Below are 24,204 nucleotides of genomic sequence, written 5' to 3'. Positions count from 1 at the left end.
GCGAGATTTACCACCAATGAGGAAGAGTATCCTAGTCTTGCTGCGGCTACTGCTCACATTTTGGTTTCTACAACTGTTTGATTGGAGTAGTCGGTAGGATAAAGGAGATTCTGATACTTTGGGCATCTTGTAATTGAAGCTTTACATTTCAAGTATAACACGTTAAATTGTAATGTGTAGAAACAAAATTAACATAATAATATTGCTGAGATGATTTTTCCAGTGAACAGTACCTTCCGGGTGGTTAGTTATTTAGCACTATTCTCAATTAGTACAATACAACTTATAGACTTTTCAGTCAGTGTAGGTATCATGCCCAGGGATCCTATCTGTAAAATTTAACTTTATATTCATTAATCTACAGTATAATGAATGACTCACTATCTGTCGCCTGCTCATATTCTTACCAACTTGGTGATGACATTATGGCTTTTTGCCATTGTCTCTTTGCTTTTTGGAACATCACCTTCATCGACTTAGAATACATCCTTATCTGCATAGGTTTTCACTTAGTGTCCCACTCCTTATCAGCCAAAGCCCACTACATTCTGGATTAGCCAGATGTGCGCAATATACTAAAGTGTCCTGCATAGTGCAGCCAATATGGAATGGTGTCCCTGATGTCCAAGTCAAATATTGATAAGGGATGTGTCTACACACTTTTACGTCCGTTCATTTAACTAGAGGGCAATTACCCTGAAGCTTTGCAATCACCGAAATCTCCAGTCCTGTTGTTAATTTAACATTTGTTAAATGCTTTGTAAGCTGCCTTCCGTTGGATGCTAATTTATATTTCATACCTTCTGCTTGGCCGTTTCTGTGCTCTTGGCAGTTCAGATTTCACTAAGGATTACATTGTGCTGGTCACATACTTTGTGATAACCTTGTTCCACTTCACAATGCAGGCATCTTGTGGTTTTAGGAGGATTTATTACGAGGGTTTATGAGCTGTTTGACACACATCTGCCATCACATAATCTTTGAAGTGTTGAAAAGGCAAGTAGCATTTGTTCGGGTTACACCAGATATCAGATAGAAATGCCATTGAACATGACTGGGAACATCTGGACACAAGTTAAAAATGGCAAAGAGATTACCAAAAATTTAAAGAAGACGGTTCATAAAAAGCTGAAATTGCTGGAGACTGCGCATTATACTCAACATACAGTAGAAAGGCTACTTTCCTCAGTTTTGTTAAAACTGGTAATAGGCTGAAGACAGCACAACATTGTATTATTTTGCATACTGTGTGACATGTTTTGTCACTTCATGATTTGAGTGTAGCTTGGTCTATAGGTGATACTGCTTATCTTTTGTGCAACCTTTCGCAAAATCTTTTGGATATTAAATAGTTTCTCCATTATAATATTCCATTCTGGTAAGGCTTAGTATAAAAACAATGCCTTGTCACATATTGTGGAAAATTGTGGTATTATTATTTTAATGTGGCATAGCTGAAGTAATGCCAACCAAGTTCCCCCCTGCTTTACAAATGCCAGACAAGCTTCTTTGTATTTACAGAGAATGACGGCTCAAACTGAGCCACACGGGGAGTTGTTTGGGCTGCAAGAAATAATTGGTGTGAATAATTTGTCAAGCTTTTTGTTATTTTTCTCTTAAGATATACCCTTTTAATTATGCGTAGGCGTCTTTTGCAGGAAGGCTTTCCTAAAGCTGAGTGTGTGAACAAGTGCTTAGCTTTTAAAAAGCACTGTTATTAACATGTACGGTAGTTGTGGGCAGATATGTATTTACCTACACACACACACACACACACACACACACACACACACACGTGTGTCTGAATACTCTCAGAAGGCACTGTACATGTACAGATATATACTGTATCTATATGTGTCTGTCTGTATAAATTACATAACAAACACAAACACATAAAGTTGTGTATTTGTTGTGAAAGCCGGCCTCGACCACGAACAGACACCAAGACTGTTATGTCCACAACACACACATTTATTGTGCTTTCTCTTTACAATAACACACACAATGCACAATTCACTCACAGTCCTTCTCCTTCTCTTCAGGCCGCCTCCACTCCTCTCTCATAAAGCTTCGTCACGCTCCCTCCCAACTCCGGCTCTCGGAATGGAGTAAGGCGGCCCCATTTATACACTACCCGGATGTGCTCCAGGTGCTTCCTGACAAACTTCCTGCAGCACTTCTGGGTGTGGCGGAAGTCCTGCAAGAGCACCCAGAAGCACATTGGGTGTATCTGTCTTCTGGTTTGGCAGCACTTCCTGTTGTGGCAGAAGTGCTGCATTTCATGTTTCCTGGGATATTCGGGCACCCCCTGATGGTGGCCATGTGCCCCAACAGTGTGCAGCATCCCAGCTCCGATCTTGTGTATTCCAGGCAGCCCTCTTGCGTCCCGGGGGAGGTATTGGTGCTCTCCCGGTCCTTCCACGTCCCAGGCATCCCGACTGTGCGGCCGTCTATCAAATTGTATAAAAAGGGTATGATATATACACTGCGGTGGGCTGGTTTGGTTCCTACCTAACGCCCTGTGTTGGCTGGGATTGGCTCCAGCAGACCCCCGTGACCCTGTAGTTAAGATAAAGCGGGTTGGATAATGGATGGATGGATAATATATACATGTCCTGTAGGTATACCTTGATAGAACTTTAATCTTAACAAATGTGAATTTATCTTTCTTTAACATGAGTATAATACATTAGAGATATCTCCCTCTAGGATAGGTGTTGAAAATTGAAATTGCCTTCCCCATTTGTCGTCATTAGGCGTAATGAATGTCAGTGATAATTGGCAGACTGCGCTCCCACTGTTCTCTTCTACAGTCCACTGTCTTCTCACCAGTACTATTGGCTTAAGGGCAGCACCTATCTAAAGCAAAAGATGAATCCATTTTAAATCACTTTTGATAGCTCCTTGTATAGTAAGCATGTTCATGAACTGCTTTCGAGTGAATAATGTATCGACACAAAGAGTTTTTAGACTACACTTGGAATAGCAAATTAAAGATGACACATCTGATTATTGGCACTTGGCTAAAGGTAACAGCAGCATTTCTTTCCATTTTTTAACCACCTCTAATGGTGGCGGACAAATCTGTAGACCTACCCGGTTTCCACTCAGTTGAGTTTGTTAGGGTGTAACCACACTTGCAATTTGTTCCAAGCCCAAGCACGTTTGTCCACACGTAATCCCCCAATTCATTTGACTAGTGTGATTGCTCCATGCCAGGCTAACCGTACTGTGCCCTGGCACGACTGGAATACCTGGACCTGGGTACGGTACAGTAGGATTTGGGAACAGTGTGATCGCTAAATGTGCCCGAGCCTGGTTCAGCGACACGATGTCAATGATGCAGCGTCATTTCATTCGATACCATTTGAGTTAAAAACAGGTTTTAATTCTCGCCTTACAGATGAACGTGAATTGTAATTGGCAAGAACCCCCCAAAGTCTAGTTCATTTGACTAGTGTGATCGTTCCATGCCAGGCTAACCGTACCGTGCCCTGGCACGCTTGGAATACCTGGGCCTGGGTATGGTTCCGTAGGATTTGGGAACAGTGTGATTGCTAAACATGCCCGAGCCCGGTTCAAAGATGTGACGTCAATGATGCAACGTCATTTCATTCGGTACCATTTGAGTTAAAAACAGGTTTTAATTCTCGCCTTACAGATGAACGTGAATTGTAGTTGGCAAAAAAAGCGGCAAATTCCTCCCTTAACCCTTAAACCGCCGGAACCGACTGTAGTTGGTTCCCAATGGAATTTGCCAGCACGCCAGAGCCGAGTATTTTGGCCGATGTACATTCATTGAACATCACAACCGACTATAGTTGCTTCCCAGTGCAATTTGCCAGCATGCCGGAGCTGATCAGTCCATGCCGTACATTCGTTGAGCAGCCAGCTTGTGACCACTGCCGCCCCCTAGGGAATCATCATCACGGTCTCTGGGATTCAGCCTGCAAGCATCAGCGTTGGCCTCTGTGTGCTTGTGCAGCCAGTTCAAGCACAGTTGATTTACTGAATTTCATCAATGGCGTCAGTTGCACCTTATACGTATTGTTCCAGTAGTTTTTTTTTACAGTTCATTGGCAGTGTGTAAAATGATCAGTGTTGCCGTAATTGTGATGCTGCTTGCATGAAAAAAAATCTGTGCTCCATTAAAATTTCACATTTTCTTGATGAATTGTGACGTTTACTTAAAAAGTGCAGGAAAAAAGTATTTGCCGTCCAGGGGTGCATTAACCCCCCAAGTATGTGGCAGTTTAAGGGTTAACATCATTTGTCTGTGCAAATATCTCCTCGCACGCACCGCACACTCAATAAATCTTTCAGAGGGCTGAGTGTTATCCTGCCCTACATGACTCCAAAAAGAACACAAAATAAGGAATTAAAATCATTTTAATCGGCAGACTGTCACTCCGTGTTCAGATCTCGTCTTGGCTTTTACACCAAGTCACATAGTGATGCCGAAAGCGTGCCCGGGCCCAGAACGTGAATCAGGGAGAGTGCAACAATCGTGTTTGGGCACAGTAAGGAACACACGTGCCTAGCGAGTATACACCCTTAGTGGGCATTGAGGGATTAGTAACCCACCCGTCCATTTATTAGCTCACTTAGTTCAGGTTTGTGATGGCCGGGAGCATCAGAGTGATCAAACTACAGGATATCAAGTTGTATTTAAAAGAGCTGAACAAAAGGATATTGTTATGCTCTGAAATCAAAACACATCTACCGTAGTGGTTGGAAGGAGGCCAGTCTGTGCTGATAATGTGTAAGTGACACAGTTTGCCATTGTGACCCCACGCCCCAAGCGCCATTCTCTGTTAAGCCTCCCTGCCTTATGTTTAGGCTGCGATTCACAGCCTCCTCTTCATGCTGGTGAGCTGCCCTTTTTAAGTGATGGTGGTAGTGGTGAGGTGGAAGGTGTGCAATAAATAGTGAAACATATTCCATCTCCCAGAGTAGATCCCCTGACGAGTTCTTTAACCCTAAGCTGCAAAACAAAAATAAGTGGTAATTATTTGTTTTTGTAAACTATAGGGGGGCCACATATCAGTTAATTAATTAAATGTCACGAGGATTTCTGTACAATGGAAATGCCTCCGTGCAGCTAAATTTATTGAAGGGATGGGGCTGCAAAATAACAAGTGGTCTTTATAGGTCACACTGACTTCTCTGTTGTCCTGGCGTACACAGCAGCATGGTGCCCACAGTGCTTCCCAGCGACAAGCGTTTGTGCCTTCTGCTTTTGTCAGGCTCTTTGGTAGAATTTAGCATCATCATTATTTTTAAGGAAGATTTCCCATATCAATCTGTTTTAATATTATGGAAATATTTAGTGTTCTCCTCTGAAACATTAATAGCAAATCAGATGAAAAGAAGTGTAGACAACTTCCACACCTATATCTCTTTTATTGTGGGTAATAAATCTTTATGAACGTCTAAGGCCTGACACTCGCTCGCGCTCTCTTCTCTCACTAAGATGTGCTGCTTCTATAGATTTCTTTGTGCAGTCCTTGTTGACCTGTTGTGGTATTAGAATTATATTTTAAATATTTACATAACGTTTGCTATGCAGTATAACCTGTCTCCATGGGGTTTTCTCTTCTTCCCTGATATATATATATATATATATATATATATATATATATTTTTTTTTTTTCTCCAACAACGTACAGATCGCCAGCTTAATGAAGCCTGTATGTTGTGTGGTCTGCTACGGGCTGCTGCTCCATCCAGGGTTTGGTACTGATTGGTGCTGCTTGGCTCAGCCTCTATGCTATGCTGGGCAAAATGAGCCCAGAAAACTACCAATGAACATACATTATATGCACAGTTGTGTACACAGGTTCAACATTCTGGCCTAGAATCGGATCTCAGTATTCTGTCTCAGCTGGAAACGCAATACAGGGACTTTCTATCTACTTTAAGATCATTCACAGATGAAAACAACAGTACTTGGTATATCCAGGCTGCTTTCCTCGAAGCCATGCCTCTACTTTTAGATCACCGTAAATAATCCAGTTTAAGTTGTTGTACTGCATATGTATACAGCTGTGCACCGACTGATGCCCATTTAAGCAAAGTCTGATCGCAAATACATCAGTGGTCCCAAAAATTAATAACAGAGTTCATAAATCCCTATTGGAGAGCGGGGCGTAGCGAATGTAACTGGATGTAACGAACAAAATGACTTCACAAATACGTATATCTCATGTCCTTTGTCTACAAAGCAATTTCACTGCCTGTAATGTACTATACTGTATTGCTATTAAATGTTAACTTTCCCTACTGACAAACAAAAAGTTTACTGTACAATAGTGTATGCTTCAACTCATAGGCAGCAGCACCCAGTGTTGCATATCGCGCATCTCTAAGGCATTGTAGCTTTATCTCTCTGTATGTAGTCATAAAAGGTGCGCCACAATATCCCATGTAGCATTGCTAAGTACAGTATATAATATGCTGTTTGTAAAATCCGATCATATAACTTTCTATTTCACAGACTGTATTATGAACATTAAGTGGTGCATACTTGTACATGTAATTGCAAAAATAGGTCATTACAATAAAGCAGTACGTGACAGGAAATTTTAAAGGTGATTTTTGAGATCAGCAGGCCAAAAATCCATGAGAAACACTCAAAAGTGCTCAGAAAGCAAAATCCGCATTTTCCTGAGTAATGGTATGTAGCCATGTAGCAGTAGCCTTCCTTCAAATTGTACAGTAAATGAAAAATATTGAAGACAAAATTCCACTGGACTTCAAAAATCCCCGACTGAGTAAATCTGCGTTTCGTGGGTTTCATTTTTCCCAGCATTCCAGTGCATTTACGATCGATCGCTCTTTGTGTGTTTTCAATATTTCATCAGTTTTCAAATTTTGATCAAGTGAATGATCAACAAAATAGAAGTTCATTTTTATTTAATTACTATGATGGCATTCATTTAAGGCAGAATTTTGTAAGTGAAATATATAACATTATTCTTAGGTGGTTATTGACTGTACAGTATAATTTGGTTCTTACATAGCTATTGTGTAGTTTTTGTGGGGAGAAAAAGTTACAGTTATACTAATTAGCTGAACCTTTATTCATCTTATATTGCATAGATATATTCTATTTCTGTACATAATTGCCACGCTTGTGGAGGCAGAGTAATTAATAATACAGAGTGTAAAGTTTCTTTTTCATTTTCCACGTATTCATGCCAGTTCTAGGTGATGATTCTGTATACATGTGAACTGACTGCAGTGCCTAACAAAGGAAAGTAATGACTCCTTAGTTTCACATTCTCTTGACCCTTTATGTAAAGAAGTGCTTTTTTTAAAATTCCATTTTTAATGCACTTATTTTTGACCCGTGTACTGTACTGTCCTTAATATATTTAATTATTTGAAATGTCTGCTTAACCCGTTTTAACAACTCCTTTGAAAATGTAATTATCAGCAGTCAACGTTTTAAATTTTAAATTTGTAGTTATAGTATCAACTAATGTTTACTTTTTATTCAATTTATCTTGTATATCTTGTTGCTTTCAGTTCAGTTCAATTCATTTTCGTTTAATAAAGTTCTCTTCACTAAGTGCGGGCGCAGAGCTCTGTGACAAATTATCAGGTAGATGTTGTGTATACAGATTTGTTTAAACGAACAGGAAAGCAAAGAAGTTTGAAACAGATTAACATAAGTGGAACTCATCAAATTGTGTCTATTAATTAATGACTGAACTATGGTCAGTTGGAAAACGAGAAGAGGAAAGCAAAAACTCAAATCATCAGGATCTCAAGAGAAAATAAGCCTCTGGGGTCCATGCTCAGTTATAAGAGACAGTCGCAGTCCCAAAGACCTCGACCAGCTGGCCACTTACCCCTTCTGGACATTCCTTCATAGATTCTATGCTAGGCCATCTAATCTGACAAAAGAATCTTTACATCCATTGATTCCAGTGCCCCCAGTATCTTTACTGTCTTTCCATAGGCTTGGCAGTAGAGCAGTGGCTGACAGTGCCACAGCAAGACAATGAGAAGATAAACAGAACAGAGGAGGGTTAGTTACGATCCATAATTATTGTATTACTTACACAATCAGCAGCTCTAGTCAGGGTATGCTAGACTAAATTTGTGAGTCTGCAGCCTGCATTTAAAAGCTCACACAGAGGGGTTATCTCTTATATAAGCAGGCAGATAATTCCACCACTGTGGGGCCCTGTAACTGAAAGCTTAACCTCCCACTGTTATTTTATTAATCTTTGGAATCTTTAGTAGGCTGGCATCTTGAGATCTTAGTGCACTCTCTGGTATGTAAGTAATGAAAACTTCAAATAGGTAATAGGTTTCAAGTGGGCTTTACTCAAAATATATTTATTAGCATTATGGTACAAAAAAAAAAATGCAGCAAGTCCATGTATTATGCACAATGGGTGAGAATTGCTTTTACATTCCAAATCATTTATGCACGACCTAAGAGCTGCCTTGTCACAATAAGCTAGGTGTAGTTGGTTTAACTAATTTCCTAATATATTGACGTTTCTTCATGTTTTTTGCCTCCTCTCTAGGACTGTCCACAGATCCTGCCATCCACCCAGATCTACATTCCAGTGGGGGTTGTGAAGCCGATCACACTTACTGCCAAGAACCTTCCTCAGCCACAGTCTGGCCAGCGGAATTACGAGTGCATCTTCCACATCCAGGGAGCGGTCATCAGTGTCACGGCTCTGCGCTTTAACAGCAGCAGCATCCAGTGCCAAAAGACAGCGGTAAGTGGCTAATCGAGATTTGAGTGGTTTGCTTTGTTCTTTTCATCATACACATAAAGAATGCTCTTGCCCAGTGCTCACATCATTTAATATTTATCATTATCGCTATATTGTTAGTAAAGGAATACTTTCCTGTTTTTTAAGTTCTACGAAATGATTAATATTTTTATTTACTACTAATTCTGATTTTGTTTGGATGCATTTGATCCCCTTGTAAATGGCCCCTTCTGTCATCTGCTAGGGGACACTTCCCCCTGCACTGCTGACATCCTTCATTATTTTAGTTTTGCTGTCATTTACAACCTCCAGTAAATTGGCTTCCATTTTAATCAATCAATCAATCAACATTTATTTATATAGCACATATTCATACAAAAAAATGTAGCTCAAAGTGCTTTACAAAATGAATAGAAAAATAGAAGACACAATAAAAAATAAACATAAGTCAACATTAATTAACATAGAATAAGAGTAAGGTCCGATGGCCAGGGTGGACAGAAAAAACAAAAAAAAACTCCAAAAGCTGGAGAAAAAAATAAAATCTGTAGGGGTTCCAGACCAAGAGACCGCCCAAAACTTTTCTTTATGGGCTGATTTCTGTTCTTATCAGGTTGGCATATGGTCTTTGTTTCCATGTGGTCTGTTAAGGCATGAGTCATGGCACTCCAAGCTATGGTCATTGAAAAAAATGAAACTTGTGTTGGTTAGGTTGTTAGACGTAATTGAAGAAATTTCAATTTTGTGAAATCATAAGTAAGTAGATTATTTTCCGTTGTTAATAGTCTGCTGATCATGGATTTCAGATTATTCTAATGATTGTGTTCATTAATAGAAATCTCTGGCTAGTTTACATATGATATCTTTATATTGTAAATCATGTCCTGTTAGGGAGGGGGAACATATATGCTATATTTTTTAAAAATATAATGGAGGTTTAAGTGTAAAAATAGAATGGAGGTTTAAGTGAAAAAGTTGCTATTACAGTACCTTAATTGTGCGGCATACCATAGAGCCCAGGTTTAAGAAATATTTGTTTAATTTATGAATTTCGTGATGTTGTGGTAGTTTGTTCCAAATTGTCATGACTGTTTATGTAATGATGGCCTTTCTGATTTTCTGTACAAGGCTTTGCACGTTACACAACTTTTCCAGTAATTTCTTTCTATTTAGGGGCATTTCCACTTTACTGCTGTGATTTTTAGTCGTGTAGTCCAACATACCCATTGACTCAGTACAACCAGATTGCAACTGATTTGATGTTGTCCTAAGTCGTATGGGTGGGCTTTTTGTTTGAGAGTTAAGAATCAATGAGCTCTTAGGCAGAAGTGCAGTGCATATTGAGGAATAAGGAATGCTGGTGTGTTGAACCTCGCAAACAAAAGAGAGGCTCGTCTGTCTGATGTCTCATATTTCACATGCCATAAGAGAACAGAAACAAAAAAAGGGCTGAGAATGCTGCTGAACCTTTTGTACGTAGAAAGCATTCGTACAGCAGTCTTGTCTGTTAGTACGTTATTGGGTGTCGAAAAAAGGGATGAGCACACAATATTTTGGAAGTGTGAAATTGTGGAGTCTTTTAATCTGACATCCTCTGGTGACGAAAATCAGCAACTGCAGTTGTTGAGTCTGACGTCCTCTCCGACAGAAAAGATTTTTAATGTATCAATGGCTTAAATAGTAGCTTTCTGAATGGGCATTATGAAATATGTGTTTTAAGATTCATTAATGATGTCTTTTAGGATGAAATTCATCCAAGTATGTGAGGGACAAGTGTCATTATTAGGAGGCACATGAAAAATCATGAAGTAGAATGTTCCCTGTTTTCACATTACCAGAGTCTGAGCACCCGTTCCACCTTCTTCGGGAACAGCCTCTTTTCCAGGCCATAAGGCCCTACCTGCCCTGCCCTGCACTGTACTGTGTGCTGTACACACCTGCTAGTTTATGTGAAATTGTACTCTATATTACTTTTCCCTATCATTTTTTGTATTTATTTATATTGTTTATTTTTCTGCTACTCTTTTTTATTTATACGTCACAACTGTGGCACAAGAATTTCACTAATTTACAGTGTATGTGAAAATAAGGATCTCTAACCTAATCTAATCTAACATATCCTATTTAATAAGGAAATTGAATTTAAATGTACATTTTTGAATAAAACAATTTCAGAGTCAACCGGGCTCTAGAAAACTGGCACTGCCCAAAGAGCAATCAGACAATGACAGTTAACATCATAAAATAATCATGGAAACTGATTTTAGTTCTATGAAAATCTGAAATGTCATCATCTTTTACATATGGAGAAAAGGCTCCTTTTCTACAGTAAACTGGCTGCCCCCTTCATGTTGCGTTGCCCTTTTAGACCTTTGCTGTCTCCCTGCCAGCTGCTGCTGATTTTTCTCATGTCATCAGGGTGGTGTGCCTATGCTACGAGAGGTAATCAATCGTGTTGTCACTTCACTGAAGCTGTAAATCTTAAGGGGAGAAAGCTCAGTGTTCCATGTTATCCAGTGGGATGAATCTACTGCCACAGACCCAAATCGTACTCACAGTATTGGAACTTGATTGATGGAATATAGGCTCTCGTATCAGGTCCTGTGCATCCCTAACCTGCCTCTCTTTACGTTGAGCTCATTCTTGTGTCAATGTGTCTACACTCAAATAAACAAATATATTTAGGATGTTTTGTGTGTGCTGCCGTTCATGCTTCAGTGTGTATACTGTATATACGTGGGCCTGGTCCTTCCTCTTAAATGCTGGTGTGATACCTCACTCTTTATTTTCCATCTATGAAGTTCTGATGCAGCTGTTAGCGCTAAGAGGGCTTGGGTGTGTGCTCTGGCATCCCATCTTATTTCTCACATAAAATTCCTTTATGTTTTGCATTAATGTTTTGAGTTTTTAAATGTTTTTTTTTTTTTATTTATTTATTTCTTACATATTTAGCTGTTCTAGTAGAGTTTTACTCTTTTATATTTTTAAATCTGGTCACTTGTACCTTTCTTTGCTTTTGACCCCTTGTTTTTCCATGTTTACAGTGGATTTAGGAAAGTATTCGGACTCCTTCACTTTCTGCACACTTTATTTTATATTGTAGATTTCATTTTAAGTGATTCATTTTCCATTTTTGCCCATTTTGCCTATCACTTGACAGTTAATAACCCATAATGGCAAAATGAAAAGATGTTCTCAGAAAGGTTTGCAAATGCATTAAAAATCAAACCCTAAAGTCTCATTTCTATAAATATTCAGACCCTTTGCTTTAGCTCTCCAAATTGTGATCCTATTTGCTTTAATTCATCTTGAGATGCGTGTAGAAGTTCATTAGAGCCCACCTATGTCAAATTAAATTGACTGGGAATCAGTTTTGAAAGGCACGCACCTCTCTGTATAAAGTCCCACAATTGACACTGTATGTCAGGACAGAAAGCAAGCCATGAAGTTCATGGAACTCTCTGTAGACCTTGTGGCCTGCAGAGGGCATACTGGTACTGCTGCCCAGACCCGACACAGACAGACGCAGGACACAAGTTCAAGGCACATACGTTTTATTTTTCTCTTTTTTAACCTCGTAGGAAACGCCTTCCCCATTTCCCACAAGCCCAGCACAGTCTTACAGCAAGCACAACACAATTTCTTCCTCTTGTTTTCTTTCTCTTTTCTCCTCTACTCCACCGGGTAAGCTTTATCTCCCTTCTCCCGACTCTGGCTCCCAGAGTAGTGGTTGCTGGCTGCTTTTATAAGGCACCCGGAAGTACTTCAGGTGCTAGATGACCCACTTCTGGCAGCACTTCTGGGTGTGGCAGAAGAACTTCCCATAAGGGCTCAACAGATCCTGCTACAGCACCCCCAGGTGGTGCCCATGGATCCCAACAGAGCTATATCCAACTCCCATTGAGCCCTGCTTGTGTCTGAGGCACCACTGCATCCTAGGGGGCTGCCACTGAGCATCCCGGGAGAAGTAATGTTCTGAATACACTTGCTCCCCTGGTCCTTCCAGTGTGGAGGCGTCCCAGCCGGGCAAGGGCCCTGGCTGCACGCTACAACCTCCATGATCAAATTATGGCTAGGCATAAATCAGGAAAAGGGTATAAAACCTTCTATAAAGGTTTGAGTGTTTCAAGAAGCACAAAGTGGCTTCATTAATTGTGAAATGGAAAAAGTTTTGAACCACCAAGACTCTTTGTAGAGTTGGCTGTCTAGCCAAACAGTGTAACCAAGCAAGAAGGGCTTTGGTCAGGGAGGCAATCAAAAACCCATAGGTCAATCTAACTGAGCTTCAGAAGACCCAAGATGAGATGCAAGAACCATTCGTAAGGACAGCCATCTTGACCCGACTCCACTCATCAGGTGTTTATGGTAGAGTGTCTAGATGGAAGCCACTCTTGAACAAAAGATATAGGACAGCAAGCTTGGACTGGTTTGATGAAAGAAAAATTGAACTCTAAACACTATGTCTGGCAAAGACGTGGCAGTACTCATCACCAGCCTAATACACTGGTGAAGCATGATGGTGGAAGCATCATGCTATGGTTAGCTTCTCAGTATCAGGACAATGATTTGCCTTTCAGCATGACAATGACCTGATGCGTACAACCAAGACAATACTGGAGTGACTTTGGGACAAATCTCAGACTGTCATAGACTGCCCAGCCAAAACCCAAACTTAAACCCCAAAGAACATCTGTGGAGAGACCTAAAGATGGCAGTTTACAGACACTTTCCGTCCAATTAAACGGAGCTTGAGAGAATCTGCCTGGAAGGGTGGCATGAATTACCCAAATCCAGGTGTGTAAAGCTTGTGAAGACTTACTCAAGGTTGTTTGAAGCTGTAATTACTGCCAAAGGGGCTTCTACAAATTGGCTCTGAATACTTATATAAATGAGAGATTGAAGTTTGCAAATCTTCCTGAAAACATGTTTTCAACTTTATCATTATGGGTTATTGAGTGCAGATGGAGAGGCGAAAATGGGAAATGCATCCATTTAAAATATAATCTACAACACTGAAGGGGTCTGAACACTTTCTGAATTCACTGTACACTTTTGTCTACCCTTTATTTTTATTACTGTTCTTCCTTCCTCGTATTTCGTCCATGTCTCGATGACTCGCCACAACATGCAGTTCATAACACCACACTTTGTTTCATGCTTTGTAGCAAAGAAATGGACTTTCTGGCTTTTCATCCATTTCTGTGATCACTTAATCCAAATTAAGGGTTGTGTTGGTGATGTTGGTCAAGCTAATCTCTTAGTGAATTATTTAGTGTCACAGTTCTCCCTTATCTGTATCCTTGGTCACTCCCGGTGTGAGTGGGCCTGTTTGCCCATCAACATTTTGCTCTCTATAACTTCCCAGTCCATCTTGTCTAACTAAGAACAGAACTCTTGCTTGTCATTGCCTACTTCCTGTTGCTGTTTGCTTAGCAATGAAACTGAATTTGTACTGTTATTAGCTGTTTTATTTTAACTGACCCCCGGTATTCCTTGACACTTGATTATCATGATCATTTCCTATGTGTTTCTCCAGCTTTATTTTAATTCAAGCGTATATGTATTTAAAGGGTCTAGGCTTGCACCATCCCGGCATATTGATTGCTGATCATTCATTATTCTTACCTCTGGCTACACTTGTTTGTTTACACCCCTGGATTGTATCGACTCTTTAGTTTGAGTCTAATTATTTATTTGTGCCTAAAGTGTTGTTTATATGTGACAAAGAATTAGTTTCGAGTAACAGTGCACCCTTGTATGGATCAGTAAACACAATCGCCACGTTCAGCTGTGACACAGTGTCTCCACATCATTTAAACTTAAATTATAAAATAGTTGGCCAGTCTGAAACTGAAGAAGAGAAATGAAAGCCAGTAATCGCAAATACCCAACAATAGAAATCTGCTTTAATGAAAATCTGCATTTTTAAACAGGCGGTGGATTGTGACATGTTCATGAATGTCGATTATAAGTCAAAATGGAGTCCAATTAGTCAAGGTAATTCATTACGTGAGTAGATGAGGTAGCAGACTAGAAGAAAACTTGCAGCCACAGGGATCCTGGTGACACAGTGATTTCATGTATGTGTATATAGATACATAAGAGCGTTCAGTATAAAACTAACTTTAAAGTTAAACTGGATCTAGGTAAAGGAAAATTAATCTCTGATTGGCTAGTCAGGAGGTTCTGGTGGAGTGCCATTATGAGACATTTTTCATCTACACCAAACACACAATGCTTTGTGCTATGTGTTAGACCTATGGATCACTTTCATGATCAGTAATGCTTAACCTCTCGCCTTCAAGGGCCAGGAGGCATCTCACTAATGAGATGGCTTTCCAGGGCTCACTATAGTTTAAATAGGCCAAGCTCTCCCCATGGACCATTACGAGATGAGGGAGAAAGGAAAAAAAAAAAAGACGGAATTCAGGATACACTTGACCCATGGCAGCACTGCATATATTTCTCCGCGATACTGGCCTCATCTGAAGGGAATTGGTTTATTGTCAGTGAGACGCATGATGTAATGAGCAGCTTGTGTGTTTGTAATCTGACCAGACTGTTGGTTGAGTTTTACTTTATGGAAGGGGATGTAGGTTTTGAATTTCAGGTTACTGAACAGCTTGATATGAAATTAGTAGTCATCACAGTGCTTGTCAGAAGTATTCACCCCCATGGAAGTTTTCACATTTTCATGAATCACAGTGGATTTAATTTGACATTGATCAATGGGACAAGACTCATTATTAAAGTGAAAACAGATCTCTGCATTGTGGACCAATTTAAATATATGAGTTGAGACACAAAAATAACCGGATTGGTAAACAAAAATATTTATTGATGAATTCCAGCATTCTAAACATTGTCACCTTCTCTATACTCCCCCTCCCGATCTCTACACCACTCCATACGTATCTTCAATTGATTGAAACAGTGCTGGAAGTCTTCTTGCTTGATGCTCTTCAACAGGCTTGCTGTTTCTGTTTTCACTTCATCCATTGAAGAAAAATGTGTTCCCTTCAGGTACTTTTGATTTTCGGGAACAAGTACAAATCACAGGGTGCTAAACTGGGCGAATAGGGAGGATGATCGAGGACAGGAATGTTTTTGTCAGTCAAAAACCGCTTTACGGAAAAAGAGAAAATTCGTGAGAAATTTGTTGTTGATTCGCTGTTCGATTTTTTTTCACCCGACATTATCGCCGCAACTCGCGTAGCGATTGTTGTGCAGATCCTGACTGGGCTCTTCACAGGATATACCTAGCCGGTCCGCGATTTGAGAAGGCGTGTAGGAGGGGATATTGTTCTATGATTCACGTCCGGCTGACCTCCAAACGGTTTTCCAGGAAAGCCCCAAGCCCAGTCCGGTTATTTTTGCATCTCACCTCGTGTAGGTGTAGATAACAAAGGGAGAAATTTGAAATTCATCAATTGGTCATTTAAAAATGGTAAAATATGGGAAAGGTTGTATGGTGTTGGTGAGGCCAGCAGGGTGCGCTTACCCTGTGATCTGTGCAGTGCCGGGGACACTCTGCTGTAAATGTGGTGCGGTCTTTCGGATGACATGTAAAACCGAGGTCGTGACTCTCTGTGGTAGAGCCCTTGGGATTCTTTCGAAAAAGTGTGGGGTTTATCATGGGGTCCTGCCTAAATTGCCCATCACGGCCTCATCTATTCAGGCCCCTTAATCATTCCCCCGTCTCTGTCTGGCCGTCTCTCTGTCACCCCTTCACCACTGATAGCTGATGTGTGGTGAGCGTACTGGCATAAGAATGGCTGCTCTCGCCGTCACATCGTCCAGGTGGTGTTTGAAGTGGCTCCCCTTTGTCTATATAAAGTTTTTTGAGTAGCAAGAAAAGCGCTACATAAATATAATTGATTATTATTATTACAGATTAGTAGTACAATGAATACAAATCTTTGTAATAGCTGGAAACAATTGTCCTTGTGTTGTTTTTAATTGGCTTTGAAGAAAAGCATTAACTGGAATAACAAATAATTAAAAAAATATATATATAGCAGAAGGGAAACAGTTCAGCAATAAATGGCGTTCATTATCATTTTCCAAACATCTGCAAACATTTGAACCTGTGTGATTTGAAGGTTACTTTGAATGAAAACTGCCATCCAATCAATACGCAAGAAATGTTAATGACAAAGTAGACTAGTAAAATAATCATAATTATTGACCTTAAAATTGTCTAAAACCATACCCCACATGTTTTTTTGAAAAATTGTCATTTTTAATGTTCTATGATTGGATCTCAAATATTTAAAATAGTATCATATTATCGTATTCGCGGTCAGCAACCTTAAAATAGCATAAAACAACACCCCACACGCTTGTATATCCAATCCCCATTTTTTAAAACTTTTGTGAAAAGGATTAACTTTGACCTCTCGTATCCCATTAGTGGAGTTTGAACCCATGGGGTCGGTTGATGTGCCAGCTTCAAGTCCTTCTGATGGACACCAGTTGGTTCACTCTTTATCATAAGGGTGTCATTTCCAGCACACACTACAGTTTTCAGGTCTAGAGGGTCAAAATTTTGGAGGGGGGAACCCCAAAAAGTTCAAAGTTTTGCATAACCAGACATTAAGACACATCAAATGGTATATTATGTCTGGAGGTTTTCTTGTACCGGTGAGGCAGGAAGTGTCAGACAAAAAGAAAACGAAGTGATTTCAAAGTATTCATAAGTGAACACAATATTGAAATTGTTGTTTTTGTGTGATTTGTAAGTTGATATGGATCAAAACTTCAAGTTAATAAGTCAATGATCGGAAACACATTGAAAGCAGAGGGCAGTAATGGCACATCTGCATCATTCATCTCTGGCGATATCTAAAATATGGAAACACAAGCTTTGTAAAGTTGCTTCAGATAGAAGCATTGGCAAAATTAATGACATTAAAAACACTTTGCAAAATAATGGTTCCAATACATACAGTAACTAAATACATAATAAGAATATTACATGTTTAGTTTAATTGCTTCTCATTCTTGGACTGATGGGTATGGCCAGTTGGAGTCTTTATTCCAAATGGTCACACTTCACCCTTTGTATCTCACTTGCTCCTGATCCACTTGTCAATGACCCTGAGGTCAGTGTTTTCCATACTTTAATTACCTTATGGATTTTCAGTTGTTCCTGACTGCTTGTCGCATCCATTGTGTGTGCAGGCTAATCCTGGAGAAACACCTGCTATGTCTAAGCTTAGATTTTTCAGTCAGATGTTCAGGTTAGTATTACCTGGCCGGCCCTCTCTTTATGTGACAATTACATTTGATTTTTTGAATACATAATTGGGTGTTTGTTTAACTTTTATCATGGTTTTATTGGACATATTATGCATTCTTTTTTGGTCGGGGTTGGGGGAAGGGTTCTGCCCACGTAGCTCAATCAATAGACCCAAGCTGAGATGGAACAAATTATAATTTAACCTCCGGCTGTGGCTTGGCTATTGTGTATCAGGTTACTAATGACGAGGCGAGCAAAGGAGACTGTGAATCAGATCTCGTTACAGAAATCTGGTCACAGAGTGGCGGAGGGAATGATTGAAATGAAGGGCTTGCGGAATGGAGGGGCCACATACAGTATGTGGAAAAGGCAAGGCGCACGTGGCTGCGTCTCAAAACGAAGCTGCTCATTAAACAGTGTCAAGAAAAAGGTGCATTTTACTGCGTTCAGCGGGGACTTCATGCAGAGCTTAAAGTCATTTATTTTTCTCTTAGTGGCAAAGTGAGAAAAAATGTGTGGGGACTGCTGGTTCTATTTGTGATCCCCCTGCCTCTGAAGCAAATTGATGTCGGTGCTAATAGAAAGGATGAGCCCGATACAGCCGGGACAGTCCTGTGACTGGATTAAGTGGCTTGATTGAATAACCCGGTTTACGAAGGTTTGGTTATTTTTGTTTTTGGCAGTTTGGATTACAGCTTTGAAAAGATTGTGTGGTAATCATCTCAAAGTATCCCCACTTCTCCTTTGCCCTAAAGACCGGGACACCTTAAAGCAGGGGTCCCCAACTCTGGTCCTGGAGGGCCCCATAGGCTGCAGGCTTTCATTCTAACCCTTTTCTTAATTAGTGACCAGTTTTTGCTCCTAATGAACTTCTTATGAATTAATTTCATTTGACTTGCTCTTGAAGACTCAGACCCCTTAATTGTTTCTTTTTCCTTAATTAGCAGCCAAACAATGATAAGATACAAAATGAACCAAAACATGAGCAGCAAATGGTGTCGATCATACAATACCTGAAAATAAACAAAGGTTAAGGTCTCAGGATTGTTGATCTGCCCCAAAACATTTTAACAGTGCTCTTAGAAAAGAGAAAATCAACATTTTATGAAATGTCTGCTATTGCACAATGAGAGCAGCTACAAGCCGTGAAAATAAAGAGCGAGTTTAATTAACAACAAGAATCGGCGCCTAATTAAGCAACAGGTTGGAGTGAAAGTGGTTGGAGTTTGAGGCCCTGACTTAATTGCTCTCCTGTTGTCTCACTCGCTTCACATTTCTATTCTGTTTGGGTGCCATTTAAGGAAAGAAATGAAGCAATTCAGAGGAATGATGAAGAAATTCAGGGAAACAAATCTTAAAAACCAATTCAAATGGATTCAAAAGAAGTTACAGTGGTGTGAAAAACTTTTTGCCCCCTTCCTGATTTCTTATTCTTTTGCATGTTTGTCACACAAAATGTTTCTGATCATCAAACACATTTAACCATTAGTCAAATATAACACAAGTAAACACAAAATGCAGTTTTTAAATGATGGTTTTATTATTTAGGGAGAAAAAAAAATCCAAACCTACATGGCCCTGTGTGAAAAAGTAATTGCCCCCTGAACCTAATAACTGGTTGGGCCACCCTTAGCAGCAATAACTGCAATCAAGCGTTTGATAACTTGCAATGAGTCTTTTACAGCTCTGGAGGAATTTTGGCCCACTCATCTTTGCAGAATTGTTGTAATTCAGCTTTATTTGGGGGTTTTCTAGCATGAACTGCCTTTTTAAGGTCATGCCATAGCATCTCAATTGGATTCAGGTCAGGACTTTGACTAGGCCACTCCAAAGTCTTCATTTTGTTTTTCTTCAGCCATTCAGAGGTGGATTTGCTGGTGTGTTTTGGGTCATTGTCCTGTTGCAGCACCCAAGATCGCTTCAGCTTGAGTTGACGAACAGATGGCCGGACATTCTCCTTCAGGATTTTTGGTAGACAGTAGAATTCATGGTTCCATCTATCACAGCAAGCCTTCCAGGTCCTGAAGCAGCAAAACAACCCCAGACCATCACACTACCACCACCATATTTTACTGTTGGTATGATGTTCTATTTCTGAAATGCTGTGTTCCTTTTACGCCAGATGTAACGGGACATTTGCCTTCCAAAAAGTTCAACTTTTGTCTCATCAGTCCACAAGGTATTTTCCCAAAAGTCTTGGCAATCATTGAGATGTTTCTTAGCAAAATTGAGATGAGCCCTAATGTTCTTTTGCTTAACAGTGGTTTGCGTCTTGGAAATCTGCCATGCAGGCCGTTTTGCCCAGTCTCTTTCTTATGGTGGAGTCGTGAACACTGACCTTAATTGAGGCAAGTGAGGCCTGCAGTTCTTTAGACGTTGTCCTGGGGTCTTTTGTGACCTCTCGGATGAGTCGTCTCTGCGCTCTTGGGGTAATTTTGGTCGGCCGGCCACTCCTGGGAAAGGTTCACAGGAAACTGTTCCATGTTTTTGCCATTTGTAGATAATGGCTCTCACTGTGGTTCGCTGGAGTCCCAAAGCTTTAGAAATGGCTTTATAACCTTTACCAGACTGATAGATCTCAATTACTTCTGTTCTCATTTGTTCCTGAATTTCTTTGGATCTTGGCATGATGTCTAGCTTTTGAGGTGCTTTTGGTCTACTTCTCTGTGTCAGGCAGCTCCTATTGAAGTGATTTCTTGATTGAAACAGGTGTGGCAGTAATCAGGCCTGGGGGTGGCTACGGAAATTGAACTCAGGTGTGATACACCACAGTTAGGCGATTTTTTAACAAGGGGGCAATTACTTTTTCACACAGGGCCATGTAGGTTTGGATTTTTTTTCTCACTAAATAATAAAACCATCATTTAAAACTGCATTTTGTGTTTACTTGTGTTATATTTGACTAATGGTTAAATGTGTTTGATGATCAGAAACATTTTGTGTGACAAACATGCAAAAGAATAAGAAATCGGGAAGGGGGCAAATAGTTTTTCACACCACTGTATGTAGCAGCAAAAACATGTCACTAATTAAGAAAAAGGTTAGAATGAAAACATGTAGCTACTGGTGCCCTCCAGGACCGGAGTTGGGGACCCCTGTCTTAAAGCATCTTCCTCCAGTCCCTGCACTTTTAAAATCACAGCCCCACTGTATGTCTTTCCCTAACCTCCTTCACAATCATGTTCTTAGAAATGCAGTTTGTGTTCAGCCGCTGTACAGATGGCTTTGCCAAACATCTTTTTTTCCCAGTGGCCCATGATGCTTTGTGAGGCACAAACCACAAACACTACCACCGATAGGCAGTTTGTGTACCTAGGTTTTTGGCAATTCATACACAACACGGTGCTCCTAGCTTGCTTTTCAGGTAGAAGTGTTACGATATTTGCAAAGAGTAGTGCCCAAGTTAATTCTGCCAGTGAGAAGTGCACAGAACAGTAGCGTTTTACAGGTTTGTACCCTTGATGTACTAAAACAGACAAACTCCAGTTACCACCATACCCAGCAGAGCAAACTAATTCTACTTTAACTATGATGGACTGAAAAAGCCTTACTGATGATAATGATGATAATTATTATACAGTCATGACCAAATGTTTTGAGAATGACACAAATATTAATTTTCACAAAGTTTGCTGCCTCAGTTTTTCTGATGACAATTTACATTTACTTCAGATTAATTGCAAAGTCCCTCTTTGCCATGAAAATGAACTTAATCCCAAAAAACCCATTTCCACTGCTGTTGTGAAAAAGGCTTCAAGGTGCCCAAGAAAGTCCAGTAAGCACCAGGACTGTCTCCTAAAGTTGATTCAGCTGTGGGATTGGGGCACCACCAGGAATGGCAGCAGGCAGGTGTGAGTGCATCGGGACGCACAATGAGGGAGGCGAAGACTTTTTGAGGGTGGTCTGGTGTCAAGAAGGGCAGCAAAGAAGCCAAGAAAAACATCAGGGACAGACTGATATTCTGCAAAAGGTACAAGGATTGAACTGCTGGGGTAAAGTAATTTTCTTTAATGAATCCCCTTTCCAATTGTTTGGGGCATCCAGAAAAAAGAAAAGGTGAGCAGCGCTACCATCAGTCTTGTGTCATGCCAACAGTAAAGCATCCTGAGACCATTCATGTGTGGGGTTCCTGCTCACTTCACAATTATGCCCAAGAACACTGGTGCCAAAACATCCTCTGAGGGCAACTTCTCCCAACCATCCAAGAACAGTTTGGTGACCAACAATGAACAATCCAGCTTGATGGGGCACCGGCCATTAGGCAAAAGTGATGACTAAGTGGCAATGGAACAAAACATTGAAATTTGGGGTCCATGGCCAGAAAGTTCCCTAGACCTTAATCCCATTGAGAACTTGTAGTCAATCCTCAAGAGACGGGAGGACAAACAAAAAAAAACACAAATTCTGACAAACTTCAAGCATTGATGATCAAGAATGGGCTGCCATCAGTCAGGATTTGGCCCAGAAGTTGATGGACAGACAGCATACCAGGATGAATTGCCAATGTCTTGAAAAAGAAAGAAGGGCCAACACTACAAATATTGACTCTTTGCATAAACTTAATATAATTGTCAATAAAAGCCTTTGAAACGTCTGAAATGCTTGCAATTCTACTTCAGTATACCATAGAAACATCTGACAAAAGATCTAAAAACACCGAAGCAGCAAACTTTGTGAAAACCAATACTTGTGTTATGCTCCAAACTTTTGGCCACGACTGTAGATTAGACCTTTTACTAGGCTTATTCTCCTTAGACTTGCATGTAAAATTGTATCCAATCCAGTACTTCACTTGGGAAGCATACTGAGACAATCAGCAGGAGAAAATCAATGATGGCTTAAACGTGTGACTTCATGTTTACGCCAATAGTGCAACATAATGAAAACATGTCAGGTGAGGTGATTAACATGGAAGGCACTGCAGCTAAGATTGCTTTTAACTTATTACTTCTATTGCTGTGTATTTGTCTGATGGCTTTATCCAAGAAGAATATTTTCTTCATCTCTGTTTCGGCATCCTGTGTCTAGTTCGCCAGTTAAATACGGCGACTCAGGGTGCTGAGATCATAACATTTTAAATCATTATTATTTACTTTAATTGTCATGCCGATAGAATCTGATTCCAGTGTCACTGAGAATCTCAGTGGTGGTAGGATGAGGTTTCAGTTCTGGTCTAAGGAATGTATTCTGAGTCAGAGTCTGAGTCTACATCCCTACCTTCACCTATGGTCATGAGCTTTGGGTAATGATCGAAAGAATGAGATCATGGGTACAAGCCACTGAAATGAGGTTTTCCGCAGGGTGGCAGGACTCAACCCTAGAGATAGGGTGAGAAGTGGAGAAAGGTTTAGAGTAGAGTTGCTGACCGTCCACATCGAGAGGAGGCAGTTGAGGTGTTAGGGCATCTGATAATGATGCCTCCTAGATGGTGGGGGGTTTATGGGCACGACCAGTTGGGAGGAGACCCTGGGGAAGTCCCAGGGCTCTCTTGGGAGGATTATATCTTCTAGATGGCCTGGGAATGCTTTGGGATCCCACACTAGGAGTTGGTAAGAATGGCTTGGTAAAGGGAAGTATGGGCCTCACTGCTAAGAATGTTGCCTCTACAGTGTGGTTTTAGATGAGCGGCAGAAAATTAATGCATGGATGTGTTTAGTCAGTTAATAATAGTTGCATAGTGTGAATTAGTGCTTCAGGACAGAAACCACAAAGACACCTTGTGTAGAATCCATCACATGGTAGCATCAAGATGTATAAAACTATGATAAAGTGGCTGTTGGTCATCCCATCTGACGCAGTATAAACTGTTCAGCATTCCCTTTTTGTTTGTTTTCTTGAATATACTGCTAAAGTCCTTATGTGAAGTAACATCAAGAAATACCTCCCTTCCATCTTGAAATGATTTGATGATCAAGACAAGCACATATACAAGTGATGTCTTTCTAAGCAGAATCACCAGGGTGGTGTGTGATTTTATGTATGCCACTGCCTTCCTCGTCCCTGGTCAAACTGACTCTGTAAATGAGAAAGTGTGTTCTAATATTTATACTACAATTTACACACACACACACTCGGATTTAGATTATTAAATTGACCCATTTCATACGCTAATTCAAATCACAGTACATGATTAAAGCAAACTTGGCAATTAATTAGTAGATAACATAAATGGGAAATCATCATTTTAATTATTACCAGTAAATGATAATCAAATCAAATAAA

General features: G+C 40.2%; 1 protein-coding gene across 3 annotated transcripts in view; it reads left to right on the top strand.

Moving 5' to 3' along the window:
* Positions 1-24,204, top strand: part of LOC120541257 (plexin-A1-like) — a 710,643-nt gene that overhangs the window by 445,802 nt on the left and 240,637 nt on the right. For all 3 annotated transcript variants that reach the window (XM_039772729.1, XM_039772730.1, XM_039772728.1), the window contains one exon: positions 8,544-8,744. In XM_039772729.1, the coding sequence (XP_039628663.1) occupies positions 8,544-8,744 (201 nt within the window). The remainder of the gene's footprint in view (positions 1-8,543; positions 8,745-24,204) is intronic.

The sequence above is a fragment of the Polypterus senegalus genome, chromosome 12 (assembly GCF_016835505.1).
Source record: "Polypterus senegalus isolate Bchr_013 chromosome 12, ASM1683550v1, whole genome shotgun sequence".
Taxonomy (NCBI): domain Eukaryota; kingdom Metazoa; phylum Chordata; class Cladistia; order Polypteriformes; family Polypteridae; genus Polypterus; species Polypterus senegalus.
This window is presented reverse-complemented; position numbering and strand designations above follow the sequence as displayed.